The sequence below is a fragment of the Anolis carolinensis genome, chromosome 5 (assembly GCF_035594765.1).
Source record: "Anolis carolinensis isolate JA03-04 chromosome 5, rAnoCar3.1.pri, whole genome shotgun sequence".
In the NCBI taxonomy this organism is placed as follows: Eukaryota; Metazoa; Chordata; class Lepidosauria; order Squamata; family Dactyloidae; genus Anolis; species Anolis carolinensis.
The window spans coordinates 188393400-188414010 of NC_085845.1; the positions used below are offsets into that span (position 1 = coordinate 188393400).

At 39.9% G+C, this 20611-nt stretch overlaps 1 protein-coding gene across 1 annotated transcript in view; it reads left to right on the forward strand.

Annotated features, from left to right (window-relative positions):
- Positions 1-19866, forward strand: part of LOC100554039 (chromatin remodeling regulator CECR2) — a 145000-nt gene extending 125134 nt beyond the window's left edge. The window contains exons 9-19 of the mRNA XM_008110475.3: positions 4744-4900; positions 5713-5842; positions 6083-6120; positions 6221-6312; positions 6489-6615; positions 7398-7816; positions 7946-8074; positions 8781-9600; positions 11413-12820; positions 13903-14002; positions 14680-19866. Of these exons, the coding sequence (XP_008108682.2) occupies positions 4744-4900; positions 5713-5842; positions 6083-6120; positions 6221-6312; positions 6489-6615; positions 7398-7816; positions 7946-8074; positions 8781-9600; positions 11413-12820; positions 13903-14002; positions 14680-14685 (3426 nt within the window). The 3' untranslated portion in view covers positions 14686-19866. The remainder of the gene's footprint in view (positions 1-4743; positions 4901-5712; positions 5843-6082; positions 6121-6220; positions 6313-6488; positions 6616-7397; positions 7817-7945; positions 8075-8780; positions 9601-11412; positions 12821-13902; positions 14003-14679) is intronic.
- The last annotated feature ends 745 nt before the right edge of the window (positions 19867-20611 follow it).

A 20611-nucleotide genomic window follows, 5' to 3' on the forward strand; every position in this document is an offset into this window, starting at 1 on the left:
TTTGTTGGGAGGTGTTAGCTTGCCCTGATTGAGGATCCCCTGGCGCCCTCCCTCTTCATCCCTCCCTCCTTCTTCTCCCTCCTTTCCCTTTCTGGCCGCCTTCATCTTTCCCTTCCCATCCTTCACCCCTTCCTTCCTTCCTTTCCTCCCTCCCTTCCTTCCTCCTTCCTTCCTCATCTCTCTCCCCCCTCCTTCCTTCCTCATCTCCTTTCTACTGCATGGACATTCATTGGCAGTTTTCCCAGTCTCTCTTGTGAGTTTATAGCTATGTTCCAGAAGCATTCTCTTCTGACATTTCGCCTGCATCTATGGCAGGCACTCTCAGTGGTTGTGAGGTCTGTTGGAAACAAAGCAAGTGGGGTTTATAAATCTGTGGAATGTTCAGGGTGGGGAAAAGAACTCTTGTCTGAGGCATGTTTGAATGTTGCAAATGGCCACCGTTATTAGCATTAAATAGCCTTGCAGCTTCAAAGCCTGGCTGCTTTTTGCCTGGGGTAATCCATTGTTGGGAGGTGTTAGCTTGCCCTGATTGAGGATCCCCTGGCGCCCTCCCTCTTCATCCCTCCCTCCTTCTCCCTCCTTTCCCTTTCTGGCCTTCTTCATCTTTCCCTTCCCATCCTTCACTCCTTCCTTCCTTCCTTTCCTCCCTCCCTTCCTTCCTCCTTCCTTCCTCATCTCTCTCCCCCCCCCCTCCTTCCTTCCTCACCTCCTTTCTACTGCATGGACATTCATTGGTAGTTTTCCCAGTCTCTCTTGTGAGTTTATAGCTATGTTCCAGAAGCATTCTCTTCTGACGTTTCGCCTGCATCTATGGCAGGCACTCTCAGTGGTTGTGAGGTCTGTTGGAAACAAAGCAAGTGGGGTTTATATATCTGTGGAATGTTCAGGATGGGGAAAAGAACTCTTGTCTGAGGCACGTGTGAATGTTGCAAATGGCCACCGTTATTAGCATTAAATAGCCTTGCAGCTTCAAAGCCTGGCTGCTTTTTGCCTGGGGTAATCCTTTGTTGGGAGGTGTTAGCTTGCCCTGATTGAGGATCCCCTGGCGCCCTCCCTCTTCATCCCTCCCTCCTTCTCCCTCCTTTCCCTTTCTGGCCTTCTTCATCTTTCCCTTCCCATCCTTCACTCCTTCCTTCCTTCCTTTCCTCCCTCCCTTCCTTCCTCCTTCCTTCCTCATCTCTCTCCCCCCCCCCCCTCCTTCCTTCCTCACCTCCTTTCTACTGCATGGACATTCATTGGTAGTTTTCCCAGTCTCTCTTGTGAGTTTATAGCTATGTTCCAGAAGCATTCTCTTCTGACGTTTCGCCTGCATCTATGGCAGGCACTCTCAGTGGTTGTGAGGTCTGTTGGAAACAAAGCAAGTGGGGTTTATATATCTGCGGAAAGTCCAGGGTGGGAGAAAGAAAGAACTCTTGTCTGTTGGAGGCAGGTATAAATGTTTGAATTGCTTGGCTGCTTCCTGCCTGGGGGAACCCTTTGTTGGGATGATTTTTTATTATTATTATTATTATTATTATTATTATTATTATTATTATTATTATTATTAGGCCTTGCTCCAGGGAAGGTTCTTCTGCCGTGGCTCCCTACCTATCTATCTACCTTGCCACATATTTTCCACATTGTGGGTATGTGTATGTATATATAAGATACACACACACACACATATAAACACATATGCAGGGACCATATGTGCCGTGTGTGTGTTCTATTCACCTCTACCTTCTACCTTTTATTTTTCAGTGATTGGTTTGTTTTGGGGGGGGGGGGGGCAAAAATACTTGCTTGCTTACACTTTAAAATTTCCTAGGGCCTGCCCTGGTTGTGGGTGCTCCTATATGGCAAGGGGAGAGACTAAATGGCTCTAGTGGTCTCTTCCAACTGTGATTCTATGAATCTTTCAGTATGACTTGTTGAGAAAAGTCAGTATGTGGTGGTAATTCTATCTCTTGTTATTCACAATAAATCAAAGCATCCCTTTGTCTGCCTCCTAAGAGGCACGTCCTCTTGTTTATATAGAGAAGCCTCGGTAGAAGAGTGTATACTGCTGCATTATTTCTGATATAAGTTTAACAAAAATACCAGTGGGGTAAAATTGCACATAATTGTGTGCAAGCTACAAAACTGCAAAAACAGATTCAGGGAAACAGATGGATGTTAACCAGCTGCAAGTTTGCTGTAACATAGGTTAATTCCTGTCTGTAGGCCGATGTGTATTAGAGCTCTTCTAAAGTCTCATGTCCACATTTTCAGCTTTTGACTTGAATGGTGGAGATGTATGCAGGGGAGAAGGCAGAAATTACTATGGATGTTACTGATCAAACGTACCCAAGAAGTAGAATGCCAACTGCTTTTTGTCCTTGCAGTTGCACATATGGGTCTTTTTAAGTTGGAAGGATTGTCAGGACCTGCTGGCAGGGAAGTTGGGAAGCCTGTAATTGTAATACAAAAACTGTGTTGTTTTTGTGCCTGTATCATATTTTTGGAATGACCTCTTCCTTCCTAGTTCTGAGATGTGGGTGTAGTTAAATCTTTGATGTGACTGTCCTGTGGGCTTCTAATCCTTCAGGGTATTTCTCAAACAGGTGGTTCAGATTATCTCCTCATTAAAAACCATTTGAGCAGCACCTTCATTAAGGAGAAGTGCGGAAATCCTTGTAGGGATAACACAGGGGGAAGAGATGAAGGGACAAGGGCTGCACAATGTCTGAGGAAAGAGAAAGGCAGATGGTTTTGTACATCTTGAAAATTTAGAGAGCACGAGTTCTTTTTGGAGGACTGGCTTTGAGAGAAGACAGCGCAGAAGACAGAGATCAGAAGCAGCCCGTAGTGCCCTCTACTGCAGGCATGTGCATTGAGTGTCAGTAAAATTGCAGATGAACAAATCCCCCCCCCCAAATCTTCTGTCACACACTGTTATTCCACTGCAGCTGCTATGTGTTTCTCCACACATCTTTAGTCATGGAAATGTTTCTGTTTCATTTTTCCAACATTCAAAAGAACAGGATTTTGTTTTAAGGGGTAAATCATGGTTGATTTGAACCTGTTCCTAAGTACATTTCCTTGCCTCAAACTAAGAATTTTTTTAAAAAAATCTCAGCTGATTTGAATCTGTTCCAGAGTAGGTTTTGGCTTAATTCAAGGAAACTTTAAAAATAGCTGGACCTAAATTAACATTTCCCCCAAAAAAATCAGTAGGCACCTCTGACTCAACAATATAAATATCTTCATTTTCAATGGCTCTGATTCTCTGTAAATTATCCTCTTGGGATATATTTTTGTGGATTGATTGGGTACAGTTAAAATAACAGTTACATACAAGTTCAGTCTAGTGTGTATCACAATAGTCAAAGAACTGCATTCTGATATGAGGAGTAGGTATTTGAATTCATTTCTCTATCCTGTTTCCATTTTCCCCCTCAGGAACTGGCATGTTATAAAGCAGCCCCAAGCTTGTAATATTTTTAAATGCTTAACTAAATGAAATATTGTGCTTTTGGGGAAAAGAACATGAGGTCTGTGGTAAATTCCTTAATGCACAGCAGTTGCTGGTGGCAAAAGTTTGGAGGTGATGTCAGATAATTCTCCAAGGAGCATTTCTGAAGGAAGTGGCTAAATATGCAACACAAATGTAGAAGCACTTAGGATATCTGTGGTGCCATGCCTGCCATGCCAACCATTTGTCAATGTACTCTGAAGCCCCATTTGCTCGCTTGTGAAAAAATAAAGCAATCATGACAGAGATACAGGCATTTTCTCTGGATTAATGATAGGTTGAGACCTGAAGGGGAGTAAGATGTTCCATTTGATCATTAATTCTCACAAAATACATTGTGCCCACAGCCTTAATTTTCAGTGAGAGAGGAAACACATATACTGTATTTCTGCCTGAAAGTGGAGGCTGTAGTGAGCGTTTCAACATATCTGCAGTAGTTTTCTATATAAAAGAGATGTTCAGCTACAGAACTTCCACCTGTAATTAGAAATGATATAAGAGAAAAAAGTTGTAGCTTAGCTTTCTACTTAGCATTATATGTTTATAAGTAAGATATAGAGTGAGGGGGATTAGTATTTCAGTCTTCCTCCTGCAAAGCCAGGCACAGGTTTGCCACTTTAAGAGAACAAGACTTGGCTGTTTCTAATCTTGGACTGAGAGGAAGCAAACTACAGAAACACAGATCATGCTCTTTTCAGTATCAAGAGTCTATTATACAGCTCTGCAAGGGTGATAGACGTATTGATAGATGTTCAAATGTAAGTTCATTAATAATGGCAAATAATAGAATTGATTTTGTGAACAGAAGTAGAAGTATTGTCAGCTCTTACATTGAAGGCTCTCTAACATCTTGGCATCTTTAACTACAACAGGGTTCAAATAATGAGAAATACTAGTTTATTCTCAGCACTCCAAAGTATGACAAAACCTCAAATTAGGGAGGTTTCCAGTCTTCAACTGGAAAAATTATCATATGAAAAATCTCTTCCTAATTCTTACTTGAAAGATTTCAAAGGATTCTAAACTTATTTCAAGCTTTTACTACAATTTCAAGTGATAAACTAATAAGTGGAGACCAAGTATACAGTGGTGATTTATATGCTAGACTAGGACTGGAAAGATTTGGGTTCAAATTCCATGGAAGCATAATGGGTATTGAGAAAATTAAAGTCTGAGTACCGGGTGCATCTTGTGGGAAAAGCAGGATAAACATTTAATAGACATGTGATTCAATGTGTTCCTTTCTGCAGGTAACCCCAATGATGTTTGGCAGAACAGAGAAGCAGAAACGAAAAGAAGAAGAGGAGGAGCGTCAGATCCTCCTGGCAGTTCAGAAAAGGGAACAGGAACAAATGTTAAAAGAAGAGAGGAGACGAGAAATGGAAGAGAAAGTCAAAGCTGTAGAAGGCATGTCAATCACCTCTGTGTAAAGAAATGCTATTTGTTATATAGGGCTGCATAGACTGAATTTGGAAATGATTGTCTTGCATGAGGAGAGGTGCATAGGTAACCACTAAGAGTTAGTGCACAAATGTGGATTAAATAGATGGAATTTTTCTTCTGGGTAGGAGAATTGTATGGATCTTATTCAGAAATTTGAACTGGGAGGGTAAAATTAATCATTGTTCCAGGTCTGCATATTTTTTATACCAATTGCTTATTACTTTGTACAAAGTGATAAGCTATATTAGTTCCCTTATCTTCCATCCATCTATAAACAATGGCTATATCTGAATTCTTTTCAAGGGTTCTAACATCTCCAAAGTATAGAGGAGGTTTTTCCCTTCAGATTATCCAGCATGGGGCCAGGAGGGACACATTACTACACTCCTTATCCTTTGCAGGTGTGCTTGATCAGAATTATATAACACCTGAATATGGCTTCCTACCTAATTAGGAGTGGATATAGTAACTACTGGCATCTATATGTGGTATGAATCCTTCTGAAGTATTCTGCTAAACAAGATTGTTATAGACTAAGAAAATCAGTGGCTCTAGTACTTGTATGTATAGTAATTGATAGGTTGGTAGTGGTGAAACATCAGAAATAGAATAGCAACAGAAAAATCCAGTTGAATTGCCTTTGCTATGCTTCTTTTAAAAAAACAGTACAGTGAGACCCAGAAATATATATCACCTGAATCTGTAACTGAATGACACTTTTGGCTTTCATGAGGTGGAGTTTCTTTAGAATGTAATGACTTGCTCTCCATTTGCAGAACGAGCCAAAAGAAGGAAGCTCAGAGAAGAACGGGCATGGTTGCTAGCCCAGGGAAAAGAGCTTCCCCCTGAACTTTCTCACCTGGATCCCAGCTCACCCACTAGGGATGAAAGGAAGACCAAAGACCTGTAAGTGTACTGCATTGAACTACAGAGTCCACATGCAGCAATTGGTTGTCATTTTTATGCAGGAGGCAAGAAGGAGGGCTGCAGGAAATTATATTGTGTCAAAGCCAAATCACGAGAATAAAAGATGGCATTACTAGGAAAAATCTGCACCTGAATCAATATTAAGAAATCTATGCTAAGATTTGAATAAAGATGGGCCTTGAAGGTTTATTTATTCATTTTTGCATTTTCACTTTGCAGTTTTGAATTGGATGATGAGTTCACTGCCATGTACAAAGGTCAGTCTTTATTCCAAGTCATAACATTATATGTTTGGTTTGAAAGTATTGGCATCCCATATGAATGTGTAATAGTTTCCCATTTTTTTGCTGCTGACAGTTCTCGATGTGGTGAAAGCCCACAAGGACTCCTGGCCATTCTTGGAGCCTGTTGATGAATCTTATGCTCCAAATTATTACCAGATCATTAAGGTAAGCAGACATATAATGCATTGTCTGTGATCTTGTTTTTATTTTCTGTGTACTGGATTGTTGATAATGTTATGAAATTTTACTCATTGATCAGAAGGAATGAAAGGACCTGTTTAAGGATGATTATCACTTTGAAAGTCAGTTACGTAGCCTGAAACATTGTGGTATTTTTTCAGGCTCCCATGGATATCTGTAGCATGGAGAAGAAGCTAAATGCAGGTCAATACTACACTAAGGAAGAATTTATGGGTGACATGAAGATCATGTTCAGGAACTGCCTTAAATATAACGGTGAAAACAGTGGTAAGCAATTGAAAAGAAAATCCAGCTATTGCATTCAATTACTTAGAAAGCTCCTAGCCTGGATTGGAAACACAAGAAGAAAAGTCCATGGTTCTTCATTTACAACAAATGTTTTAAAATTAAAGGACGTGTATTTGCACAGTTTATTCTGCTTCCAAAGATTGCAGAGTGGAGGACCCAAAACTTCTGTGTGGCATGGGTTAGAACAGCAGAGAATGAAGACACTATAAGAAGCAAGAGAACTTGAGGCTATTAATTGTGGAGAAAGATCTAAATCCATTTGCTCGTCTCAACTAGAGTTGATGCATGCAACTAGTGGCACTTACATTAGCATTACCTTGCCTTTCAGCAGCTGGTTCAATTTGTCTGCTCTGGTCAAGGTTAGCAATTGGATTTAGGCCCTTATTGCACCTTAAATTCAGATCTTTTAGGAGTCCTGTTCTTCATTATTTTCTTCACCCTGCAAGTTCTGGCCCTATTCTGTGCTAGCTGGACTAGAAATGAATCTTCTCTAGTGCAGGATTTACATTTTTAGAATTATAGCTTTCTTTTTTAACATTGGGATTCACATACTGAAATTTTGTGTGAAGACTAGATTCTACAGTAATTACATACTCACTTCCAGCTTTTGATTATGTCTTTTATTTTTTTTATTTTGTTTTAGTCAAAACACAAAGAAAGTATAGATTTCAATGCTAGTTCTAAACATAGGAGATATAGAAATGTTCGAAGTTCTTCTGCTTATGAAACTGATTTTCTTTTATTTGCTTGTCTGAATACAGAATATACTAAAATGGCTTATAACTTAGAAAGATGCTTCCACCGGGCAATGATGAAGCATTTCCCTGGAGAAGATGGTGACACAGATGATGAGTTCTGGATTAGAGAGGATGGGAAGCGTGAGAAAAGAAGCCGTCGGACTATACGTTCTAGTACAGGAAATGTATGGACTCGATCAAGGGAGTCTGAAGGGTCCGGCAAGAAACAACAGCATATACAAAATGGAGGAAAACTTCCACCTCACAAGGCAAAACATAGAGTTTCTGCTTCTTCCTCTCCTCCTTTCCTCTTGTTTACAGAGGATCCAAGTAGCAGCTCAAGTCAGCCTTCTGGAGAGGCGGTGTCTCCCAATGGCCGAGGCTTCTTGCGTTCACACCACTATGGTGGAATGCCCAGTCGCATATCCCATCCAGGACAGGTGGTGAGTACCAACCCAGCGGTCTAAGATAATATTTTTTTGACAAAAGTTATAAAGGAGTGGCCAAGACAGTAATTTTGTATGCCATACCTCCTACTAAGTCTCATTGGTGACTTTTGTCTTCCTGTGCAGAGGGCAGCAGTACCAGGAACGTTTAGTGTTCTGCGTGTATCAAATTCAACAAAACCATATGGATCACCTCGAGTACCAGAACCACATCCTGGTGACCCAGGTCATCAGCAACAGCACTTTGCTATACAGGTATGAAATGGATTATCTCATGACCTTCCTTGCAAGTGTACAATGTGTACATGGAAGCCTGAGATTTTAAAAACTCAACCTACCTAATGAATCCTTTAGACAAAAATGAGCAAACAGATAGGAAGGACTAAGGGACAGAAATTATGTGCATTACATACACCAGAATTGAAGAACTTTTTTTAAAGACTGAAGGCTGCAAGCCACAAAGATGGTTGGCGGAGCTACCATTCCCCTTCCATAGTTTCGTGTATGCTGCAGTTAGGCTTAGAAAAAGTCTTCCAATTAAGTCAAAAGATGTAAGGTTTTTCTTTTTCCTGGAACAAATGGGAGTAGCACAACACAAAGTACAGGATGTTTGTCCTTTATCTGCTGAAAGTAAACATCACAGGTAAGAACCAATACATCTTTTTCCAAAAGAGTGATGATTGGGATTGGTTGCAGTTAGAGAAATGAGCCTTCCAGGAACTGATGGCCCCCTTCTTTTGTAGATACACTTCGAAAAGGCCTTTTACTATAGCCCATTCATGGCCATTTAAACTTCTAATTTTTAGGGACCAGGTAGATCAACTATAGAATAGACATCCTAGATTCTTGTTTCAAATTTGGTTGCTTGATTGTTTCTGTGATATGCCCAATAGTCTTGTGGTATGCCCAATATTTATGAAAAATTGAATTTTCCCTTTTTCCTTTCTATTTCCTCCTTCAGCCTACAGGTGGATTGAATGATCCCAGAGGACATCAGCTTACTGTTTCAGAGAAACAAGTATGTGCTGGACCAATGCACATCTCCACAATAGGACCACCTGGATCCCTGCAGTTTGGTCGAATGAATGGTCCCCCCTCAGAGGCCAGTATGTACTCACCTTCTCAGTTCCAGCAAGGATTTATTTCTCCAAGGCACAATGGACCCCCTCTGAGACAACCAGAGACCTCAGAACCTCACCCTGGCCATATGTATAGACCTTATAAATACTTTAACCACACACATCCTGCTGTGTGGAATGGAAGCCATGATGCAGCAAATCAGATGGCCCTAGGCATAGATAAGAAATCTGCAATGGGTCCATGCTCCCCTCTGCCACCTCATGCTTTGAGCCACATGATGGAACCTCGAGCATTGAGACCACCTTTGCCATCTAATCAGTGGACTGAGCAAGCCAATTTCCTACCTCATGGAGCTCCACCTTCAGGATATATTAGACAACCAGGAAAAAGCCCTGGTCAGCGAATGCAACAGCAGCTGCCACCTTCTTTATTTGGGCCTGCACCTCAAATGCAGAGAGGGGCTCAGGGTGGGGATTCCATGATGGACAGTCCAGAAATGATTGCCATGCAGCAGCTGTCGTCCCGGGTATGCCCACCTGGTGTGCCTTATCATCCTCGTCAGCCTCCTCCTCCACACTTACCAGGACCATTTCCACAACTGGCCCATGTGGCCACTACAAATGTTCAACATCCAAAACCAATTCTAGGGAATGGGAATTCTCAGGATACCACTCAGACAGCAGAGCCAGAAGACAATGGAGGTAAATGTATATTCTTACTTTATTAAGGCAAAACATGGCTTTTCCTTCAGCCAAACTAAATAAGGTCCATTTGTTTTCTATGGTACTTTGTAATTTCTTAATCACAATAATCTGTCCTAGTCAGAGACAGCTGTTCTTTATAGTGAATTAGTTTTATTAGGGGCTCATCTGTTTTAGTGTTTTGTCATGGAAAACGTTGATTTCATAGATATGAGATAGTAAAGGTAAAGGTTTCCCCTGACGTTAAGTCCAGTCGTGATTGACTCTGGGGTTTGGTGCTCATCTCCATTTCTAAGCCGAAGAGCCGGCATTGTCCATAGACATCTCCAGGTCATGTGGCCGGCATGACTGCATGGAGCGTCGTTACCTTCCCACCGGAGCGGTACCTATTAATCTACTCACATTTGCATGTTTTCGAACTGCTAGGTTGGCAGGAGCTGGGCCTAACTGCGGGTGCTCATTCCACACCCAGGATTTAAAGCTGGCACCTTTTGGTCCGCAAATTCAGCAGCTAAGTGCTTTAACACACTGTGTCACCAGGGATATGAGATACTAATCTGAAATATGGTATAGAATAAACTGGAAACAGTACATTGAATAGGAGATCAGGGCATTATTAAGTGCAGCACAATAGAAGACAAATATTTTGGGTTTCAGTTCCAAATGGTTCTAGCCAGCATGATAAATAAGCAAGATTTTTGGGAGATTATTGAAGGCTGGTAAACAATGCTGCAGGCTTTTCTATTCTGACTCCATTTTTATTTTGAAGCAAATCTGGGAAGGTGCCATAGAATATTTATTTATTTATTTATTTACAGCATTTATATTCCACCCTTCTCACCCCAAAGGGGACTCAGGGCGGATCACATTACACATATAGGCAAACATTCAATGCCTTTTAACATAGGACAAAGACAAACAAACATAGGCTCCGAGCGGGCCTCGAACTCATGACCTCCTGGTCAGAGTGATTCATTGCAGTTAATTGCAGCTGGCTTGCTCTCCCGCCTGCGCCATAGCCCGGGTTAGAATAGAATAGAATATTCTATTATATTACGGATTTGTTTATAAATGTATGTGTAAACGTCTGGTAATCAAGTTTCAGCCAGCAGCCTATGGAATCACACACTCCCACCAAAATCTTGAAAGTTTGTATATTCATGGACATTGTATTTGCTCACTCTTACCATGGTTCAACACTGCAGGCTGTAAAGCACAAATGTTGGTTATCGTGAGCAGAAAAGGAACCCAATCTCTCATCTTATAAAATTTGGTTGATACTTCTCTGAATTACCCCCTTCCTTATTGGTGCTCAGATTGACTCTTAAAAAATGTAGACTTGTGGCTGTGTTGTTGAGTGGATTCTTTATGGTACGTGTGGCCTGAATACAATACAGACTTGATAGCCAGAGACAGGTTTAAAACAACAAGAATAGGTTTATTAAATGCAGTTGAAAAATAGAATAACCTCTAATAATCTATTATTTACGCTCCAAAACACCATAGGTAGTTTTCCTTTTCTCCAATCCAAATCCCTTGCTCCTTCAGCTTCAACCTACCCCCATCAGATCAAATCAGTTTGTGTCAACTTCAAATCCCACATAGAAGCAAACCTTTGCCTTTTGATATGTTCTGTTCCCCTCTCCCCCTTGACTACCTTCATGCTGATTGCCTAGTTCTTCCTTCACAATATTATATTGCTTTTGGGCTTTAGAATAACCCTATAACAGCTGGAAAAGATCTGAGTGATTTTGTCCATATATGATATAATTTAGAAATGCCTTCTATTTGTTTTTAATTCCCTTTGTACAGTGGAACCTCCACCAGGAGTGGAAAAGAAAACTCAATGTATTGGCCTTTCTGAAGGAACTTACCCCAAGCTACTACCTCATTCCAAGCCACTTTTGCAAATGAATTATTCCAGGCAGAACTTGAAACAGGAAGGGGAGGGAGACGATTCTGAAACTAAAAACGATCCAAAAGCAACACAGAGCAAGAGCATGTGGCCGTCAGAAAGTAGCTATACAAGTGCACTAGCCCAGGGGTGTGTGCGGGATGTTGTAACAGCAACAGAAAGAGGACCTGTGCCTGAAAATGGAGCTGTCAGTGAAGGGCCATCCAGTGGTGCAGAAGGGAAAACAGTGGCTACGAATATAATGGATAACCCCCGTTGCACTATGGGGAAAAATCATTTGGAAACAACTGTGCCTTGCATGGGACAGGGCACCAGTGTACCTGTTGGTATAGATGGAAGTCCAGTGGGAGGCAGTTCTGGTCAGTTTGCCCCATTCTATATGCCCAATGTGGAGTATCCAAATTCAGCCACGCATTACCACATCAATCCAGGATTGCAGGGATTCCGTCCTATGGTGGGAGGGAAGTCCACTCCAATGTCCCATTCACAGCATTTTTCTGCCCGGGGCCTTCAGCCCAATAATAACAACCATGGTGTTTTTCCGCGTTACCGTCCCCACCAGGGAATGCCATACCCTTACCAGACACAACCTTCTCCTTCGTATCACCACTACCAACAGCCTCCTTACTATACTTGTCCCCAAGGTTATTCAGAATGGCAAAGGCCATTTCCACCCCAGTCAAATCCTGCTGGACATCCACATACACAGTCACCTCTGGCCAGGCCTCCTTTCTCAGACAGAGGGACCACGGACATGCAGGGTTGTGAAGTACTTAGTACAGCTTTGGCTTCCCCAAACCTAATAGACACGACAGCCACCAAAGACATTCCAAACAGTGAGCAAGAGCTGCCATCGGAGGCTGAGAAACCAGAGGAGTCTCAAGAAAGGCCTGAGAGTCCTAAAGAATTCCTTGATTTGGACAACCATAATGCAGCCACCAAGAGACAGAGATCAGTTGCAACAGGAGAGTACTTGTATGGTTCTCCCCCACCACCCATAAACTCTTCAGGGCTTGGATTTGGCCCATCTGCTTTCCCACACCATGGTGTCATGTTGCAAACAGGGCCATCCTATTCATCGCGACATCCAGCCAGTCACTTCCAGCCCAGGGCTTATGGATCATCAGTGAATACATGCTTGTCATCTCATCCACCCACTAGCCATCCTAATGGCCTTGTTCATGAAGGATCTTTGTATCGTTGCCGAGAAGACAATGTGGGCCACTTCCAGGCCTTAGTGATGGAACAGACAGGACGTGGAGGAGGCATGGGAGGACTCTCTACTGATCTGTATAGAACAGCAGGGTAAGACTATGGGACAGGAAGGTGGGAACAGAAAGGGGGAGGTGGTTGCTGTCAAAGGTAAGACTCAAACAGTAATATTTCAAGCAACCAAAGAGCTTCAGACAACATTAGCATTTGTGAGAAAGTTTCACAAATAACATTTGAAACACAGGCAGATGGATCTTGTCATGATGAGAAACATTGCACAATACAGTACAATTTCATATCCATGGGGGATATGTTCCAACACATATAAACTTCCCTGTGGATACCTGAAGCTGCGGATATTAGGTAGCCCCATATTTTAATTATACTTGAGTTGAAAGCAAACTATTGAATCTTTCTGGAGGACCTGGAGAGGTCCACAAACAGTTTTGGCAACAGGGTGGGGAAATGATAATGGATAATGAACCTACAATGATTTTTCTTTCATTTAGTGAGCTCATCAGGGCTTCTTGTTTTTGGAGAGCTTGTTAATATATGTCATACTGATAGAGACAATGGGTCTAGTTCTTATTGTGGAAGGTTGCTTACATTGCTGAATGTTTGTTACCAGTCTTTGCTTCCTATCCTCTGTATTTATCTTGAATGAAATAAGATACATATATCCATATACATACATATACCCATATTTTTTCAATTGTAAGAGACAATCAATTGTAAAGTGCACCCTGATTTCAGAACCATGATCACCAATAAAAATATGTAAGATGTAGTGTGATTCTAAGACACATCCCATTTTTTGAGCTGTTTATATAGGGGGAAAATGTGTCTTAGAATTAAGGACATACTATATTTACACATAGAGAAGAGATAATTTAAAATTCATTTAATTTATGTTTCGTTCATATATTCAGCGTGTGGAAAGAATGGCTATCTAATTTATTTAATCTGTTATATATAAATCTATTTACTGTTAACCTCTGATATTACACAAGTCTAATTGAGTGGGAACATGCAGGATTAAAGTGGGAGCAAACAAAGATGTCACCCTCTGTGCCAAACACGTTTTTAGCATGGAGGTTTACATTTTTAGATGAACTGTGTACATACAAAAGGATATGGTGTTTTTAAGTTCCTTTCTCCATTATGTGTGATTCCAGAATGCAAATGCACCACCCACCAGTCCCATTCCCAAAGGTGCCTGCACCAGCACGAGACGAGCTGCCACCACAAAAACCACCAGTGTTGCCTCTAGATCAAGTAAGTGCTAATGTAGAGCAGGAACTGGTGTTCTATGTTTGCTTATTGTCAGATGGGAAAGATATATAATTTTATATAGTTTGTGTGGGAAAAGATTGAAAGGAGCCAGTTGTAAACTGATCATTCCAGGAGGTTTTTCCTCCTGGTAAGTTAGTATGTAATGGTAGTTTAAGGACTACATGCAAGTCCCAACAGCAATAGACTTGTTAAGTCATGTAAATGTTGTTTTACCAAGTTTGCTTCAATTAGTTTATTATGATTGATGCAGCCAATAGAATGGAGGCCTGGATGTAAAAATATCTTTATCAAGTCTCATTTTTGGTGCAGAGTGGGATGGTAATAGTTGTGGGGTAGACTGAGAATCAAGATAGAGCTGCTTCTCCTTTGAAGACTAGAAATATGTAGTGGTAGGTTTTTGTAAGGAATTGTGGGGAAATTATTTTTAAAGCTTCCCTACATACCATATTTTCTTTCCCTAAATTCATCTCTCCAACTATGCTATTCCCTTGCCCTGGAAGGGACACTTCTATGGCTGTTCTCATAATTCAACTGCACAGTTGGTATTTATTTAAAAAACCTACTGACAGATAAAACCTTCACATATTTAATTTACTGTCTAGTAGACCAGCTTTTTGAACATTCATTCTGAAACAGGTAATGCTTCTCTTTTTCTTTAGAGCTAGTCTAAGGAGGGACGGATTTGATCAAGATGAGAGCCACATGTGACTGGATGAGGGATAAAGGGAACTTTCTACCATCTTCTTTCCCAGCAAGGTTTGACTTCCAGGATCTGGTGGAATACTGTACCTCGGTAGCTTTCTTTTAACATGAAACCTCCCTTGCTCTGAGCCACCTCTACAAGCTGTCGCAATGACACAGAAGGAGCATCTCAGTTTAATGACTTTTTGTCTGACCAGAGACTTCATTGAACTTTTAAAGGGACTCTGTTTGAAGGAAATGAAACTTTCATAAACTGCTAAAACTCAGGTATATTGTTCAGGGTGAAAAACAGGAGACTATAGAAAGTACTTGTATTAATTTGTGCATTTGGAAAGGAATCCAGTTTACAGATGTTTTTAACCTATTGCCTTTAAAAAGTCTTTCTGTTGGTGAATGTATTGTATGTTATTAGGGTGGGACTGGTTGGCCCCAAATGTTGTGGGCATAGCACTGGGAATATCATAAACTGTTTACAATCATTTCACATTGAAATCTTTCAGGAGAGGGTGGATGCAGGAGATAGTTTTCTTTTGGTTGGCACCGCTCGCAGTAATCTAGGGCTGAAGTACGATTTAATGATTGAAGTTAGGAGTTGCTCAGAAGAATTCAGTGCTCCCCTCTCCTGCCTATAGATCATATGCACTGCCAGTTCTGTCATTATAGGAACAAGAAAATCAGGAACTAGAATTTCTAGAGAACTGGAAATTCCATAGAAATTCATCATTTTCTAAATATTTACAATTGGAAATAATATGACATTAAGTATTAAAATCTTAATTCATAAGACACAGGGACAGGAAGTTCTAGAATATAGGAAACCCTTCTGAGACAGCTTTAGCACAACCACTGTATCTTTCAACTAAGGCAAAGAAGGGATCTATAATGACTACTTAGTCTCAAACTAATTTGTAACGATCCTATAAGAACAATTCAGAAATTGAGATCCTTCCTCTTCATTTCAGCTGTTTGATGTTGAAAGATGGAAAGATGGTTTATATAAAAAAGAAACAACTTTTGATTCGTATTTTAGCTCAGAAGCGTGCAAGCTGAGGGGATGGAGAATGCAAGCCAGAACTTTCTCTGTTTTGCAAATACAATATATGTTAGAGACTTCAGAAGCAAATATTTTGCCTAAATGGGAAATATGTCAAATAGAGTAAACTGTCAGATAGCAATACTGAGCTTTCAAGAACAGGAAATATTGCTGATGTGTTGGCAGACTTATATGAAAATATTAGAAGAGGAGACAAGGGGATATTACAGATCTGTATAACAGTACATGATGCACTCTTCTGTAAAATCTGTGACATTGCTGTCATTTGTCAATTCTAGCATGCAGGAGCATAATAGGCATGAAAACAATCTAAAACAATCATAAGAAGAAAGGTACTCATTTCTACTTAGTGTATAACATGATGCTCTGATTTGTCTTGAATGAATTTGTGGTCCAAATTTTAATGCAAATTCAGAAAGAGCACAAATATGATGGATGCTTTAAATCTGACTCCTTTTTTATTTAGATTATGGTTGAATTGAGATTTGAACAAAGCCTTGAGAGAAATGTTTCCTTTTTCTTTCTCTCTTCTTAGTATTCCCTTTTTCCTTTCAGAGCATGAAAAATTTTGTAACTGCAATTATCTGTTGAGATTCACTTGTGGTTACAGGAATGGATGCTTTTACCAGCAAAAACATGTTGACAGTAGTTTGCTCTCAGTCCCACAACTGGTACAATTTCAAGGTCAAGTTACAGACAGATTCAAAGCTACATTGCTAGTGGTCTATTTTGTTACGCTCAGATAAGTAAGACAGGTCAGCAGCCCAATTAATTTGAGTGTATGCATATAAATATGTATAAATGTTCCTTATTTCAAATAGTGTTTTCTCTGTCTTGGAACGGAAAGGAGGCCGGCTATCTTGAACATGTTCTGCCTCATCTGAGAGAGAAGGCAAGGCTTCAACCAAACAGCAATGATGATGATTAATTTTTATGCATCTCTTCCTGTGGATTGAGATGGAAAACAACAAAAGCTTAAAACACAGTTATCAGTGAAAAACACATCAACAAGTTAAGAATATATGACATCAGTTAAAGAACAATATCAACAATCAATCCATACTTTAACATTCATAATTTTATTTTTCTTAAGTTTGAAAATGTAACAGAAAGCGATTGCTATTTCCTAGTTTTCCAGTTAGTGACTGAGTAGTCTGTGAGACCTTTTATGACTCAGTTATAGATTGGTTGATAATGGTTTCCAAAGCTTTTGCATATCATAATGAGGAAACTGTTTCAAACAGTAGCCTTCCACATCTAACCATCTGTGTCTGTTTAATGCACAGATGGGGTGCATCACATTCTAAACGTGGAAGAACAAAATCAAACCCTGCCACATAAAGACTTTTATTTCTCTCTCAGCTATGGAGGTGGGGGAATATATCCTTTATCTGAAAATATATTTGCTCTTAATTGCACTTTTACAATTTTGAACATAAAGAGAACACATTGCTAGGCCACACTAATCTTGGAAATGTTACTTAACCAGTCCCAAAGATTTGGTTACTTTCAGTCAATAATACTACAAATTCTGAGGTAAAAACAGTAGCATTTGAAAAGGTCAGTTCCCTGCCATTTTTCATCCCCAAGGGAAACATTTACTAAAGCTTGCCTTTATTGACTACAATTTGACAAAATAAGGGCTGATTCGGTCAGAACTTTTGCAGTATTCAAGTATTACTTTATAGATGAGGAGAATGCAGAACGTAAAGGCAAGGTTTTATAATGTCAGAATGCTCAGCTGCTCTGAAGAACAAGGAGGAGGAAAAGCAAACAAGAAAATGGAACTACTAAATTCATGTTAGGAATATGGGAGTGGAAATGATGAGCTTTTGATTCAGGATCCAGATACATAGCAAACTCCACCCCTCTCCAAAATAAATGTGAGCACAGGGTAGAGGCATGTCCTATTATTCATGATAGATTTGGGGGTTCTTTGAAGCTATAGCAGCTAGGCATTTCACCCAACTGGAGGCACACTAGCCCCTCCCCCCCAATTTTTTTGGAGTCAACATTAGTTTCATAGGTGCTCATAACTTTCTGCTTATTTTGAGTATTTTCCAAGCCCAAGAAATTAGTTAGATATTAGACCATCCTTCTTGCATATTATGAGAGGGTAAGTGGTGAGCTGCCAAGAGTGGACAAAATTTTGAAATTTGGTTATGAATCATTGCTGGAGAAATAGAGAGAAAAACTAAGTGACAAAGTAACAAAAATGTTTCCTGCTGATCAAATATTTGTCAAAGATGTGCTTCATGGCAACATTAATGTTTCTTGATATAAATTCAGGTGTTGATGAAGAATGAAGAGAGAACATTAGATATCATGACTGAGGGACTAAGCATAGATCTCATGTTTTGGTGTTTGGCAAGGAGTTCTATGTGCTGTCAAATTTTGCAAATTTTGTACATTTATTTAGCAACAACATCATAATTGTTTCTTATTAGGTGGTTAGCAAAGGCTTCCAAATTTCTGGTGTGTTCTGTACCATTTAGTAATAGAAGACCCATAAAGAACTCTTAACTTTGGATGATCAGTTCTCCTAACACAAATATGAATACCGCCCTGTTGCTTACCAACTGACCACAAGATGTCACTGCTATACAAAATCCATTAAACAGCAAGAGCTTCCAAATATTTTGGCCCCGACTTCTCCCTCCAATTGATGCACATGCAAGTTATAAGCAATAGTTCGTATAATAATCTGTGCACCTACAAATGTTGGTGCTTTGTTCTTCCATGCTAGTTGATTGCACACTGTATCCTAATAGAATTATTTAGCAATAAAAGCATCCTAGTGATTCTTTTTCCTTGTCACTAGTTGAAAGTAAAGTTATATCATCAATGTGGCAGGAATCTATTGCTGGTGCCTGAAGACTGTTTTTGACATCTAATAATTGCATTGCTAGAGTGGCTAGAATTAAATTTTCCCCCTGTCCGCATTCTACATTTTACAACAAAAAGTTGTGTTTTCATGTTTTCACTATTCTCTTTTTCTGCTGGATAGCCTCTTACTGTACTGGTGAATTTTATCAAAGGGCAATAAGAAGGATTTTCTCATGGTCATTAAAAAGGATAAGAGTTTCTAACTAGGAACAGAAAAAGGAAGACCCCTGTTGCCAGGGAATATATTGGGTCTGTGACCTGAGTATTTGCAAGAATACTCCAATTTCCAATTGAAGTAGTTGAGTTTTGATGATGCTTTGCATATTTTCATCATTCCTGAAATATTATTTTCTGGGTTATTTGAATTGTGGGTTGTGTTGGACTGTATTATTGTAATTATGATTGTAAAGAATGTAATTTGCCTATCTTAGGGCATAAGGAGAGAGGAGAATGTTCCTATGGGTGGACACATATTTTATTTGATGTTTGCCTGTTTGGAGGCCTTGCAAGTTGGTTCCTTGTCTGTGTCAAAAAAAAGACTGTGAACCACAATTGTAAGAGGCTTCTCATCATCAAGCTGTGAACATATATCACTGATAAACTCTGGGAGGAATTTAACAAGCTCTAGACTGCACATGGCAGTGTTTGGCTGAGCAAATGAAGTCGTCATCTGGGCTTCGGAAGAGAGTCTGCTTGAGCCTTTTATGCCAGAACAAACTGAACTTGTTCATGTGGTAGGAGACTTCCGTCAAGAGAGCCCATCATTTGAGAGTTGACACCTGATATAAGAGTGACTGACTGAATTCTTCCCCATATGCTCCTCTTTTCCCCCAGCTGGGGCTCAGGTACCTCACTCAACTGCCTTTTCTGCTGCTCCTGAAAAGCCCTGATCACTTTGCCTGCCCATGGAGCATCGCATCAGGGATCCTTTCCCTCTCCGCTTTTGCTACTGCAAAGAGCTAGGTTTGAACTCTCCTGGTCTATAGTGGAAAGGGGATTGCTATTTATTTTTTTATTGTGTATATTTTGTCTTTGTCTACTGATTCCCTGAGAGTGACAGTTACCTCAATAGTTAGGCTAATATTGTGTATTTGGGTAATTTTTTTAAGGATCCTTTTTTTAAAAAGCTTGATCCTTGGAGATCTGTAGATTTTATTTCCATAAGAAGTTGTTATTTTGTATAAAGTATGTTCTTAAAATAGCAGTCTGATTCTGGTCTGTGTTTAATTTCATCTCCTCAATGAAATTCACAAAGCTACCTTACACAGAGATCATCAGTCTATCAAGATAATTACTCTGATCAGCAGTGGTTCTTCATGATTTCAAGGTGAGATCATTTGCATTACCTGTAAGCAGAAATCCTTTTTATTAGATATGCTGGTAACTGAATCTGAGCCCTTTTCTACATACTACAAAGCATTGGGATCCACCAAAAAGGGCTTTCCCTCTCTGGAAAATTCATATTTGACCAGTTAAGTGATAAAATAAGTGGAAGCCTCATAAATTAGTTTATTGCCACCTGAATTGTCTCAAAGATGTAATATTAATTATGTAACAAAGTGACACTATTTTTGTTTCCATCATGGAATCACAGACACTATTATTCACTTCACTAGGTCAAAACTATTTTATAGCTATCTCAAGTAGCATTTTTTTGTGAAATTACATCTGAATAAGGTAAATGAATTATTAGAATAGAAAAGGTCAATGTGATTTCCAAGAGGCATCACAACGTAGCTCTTCGTCAAAGGAGTCTGCATACTTCGTATTACTGTGTGTTGTAACGGAAGAGAAGCTGCAGACAAGGAACCAAAAGAGGAAGTCCTATCAGCTGTCTCAAGCAAATGAACAAAATTACATGGGAAGAAAAACAAGATGGATGACCCAGGTATACATGTAATATCCCAGTTTATCTTTATATTTTGGCTCTTCCTAATGTAAGATTTGGT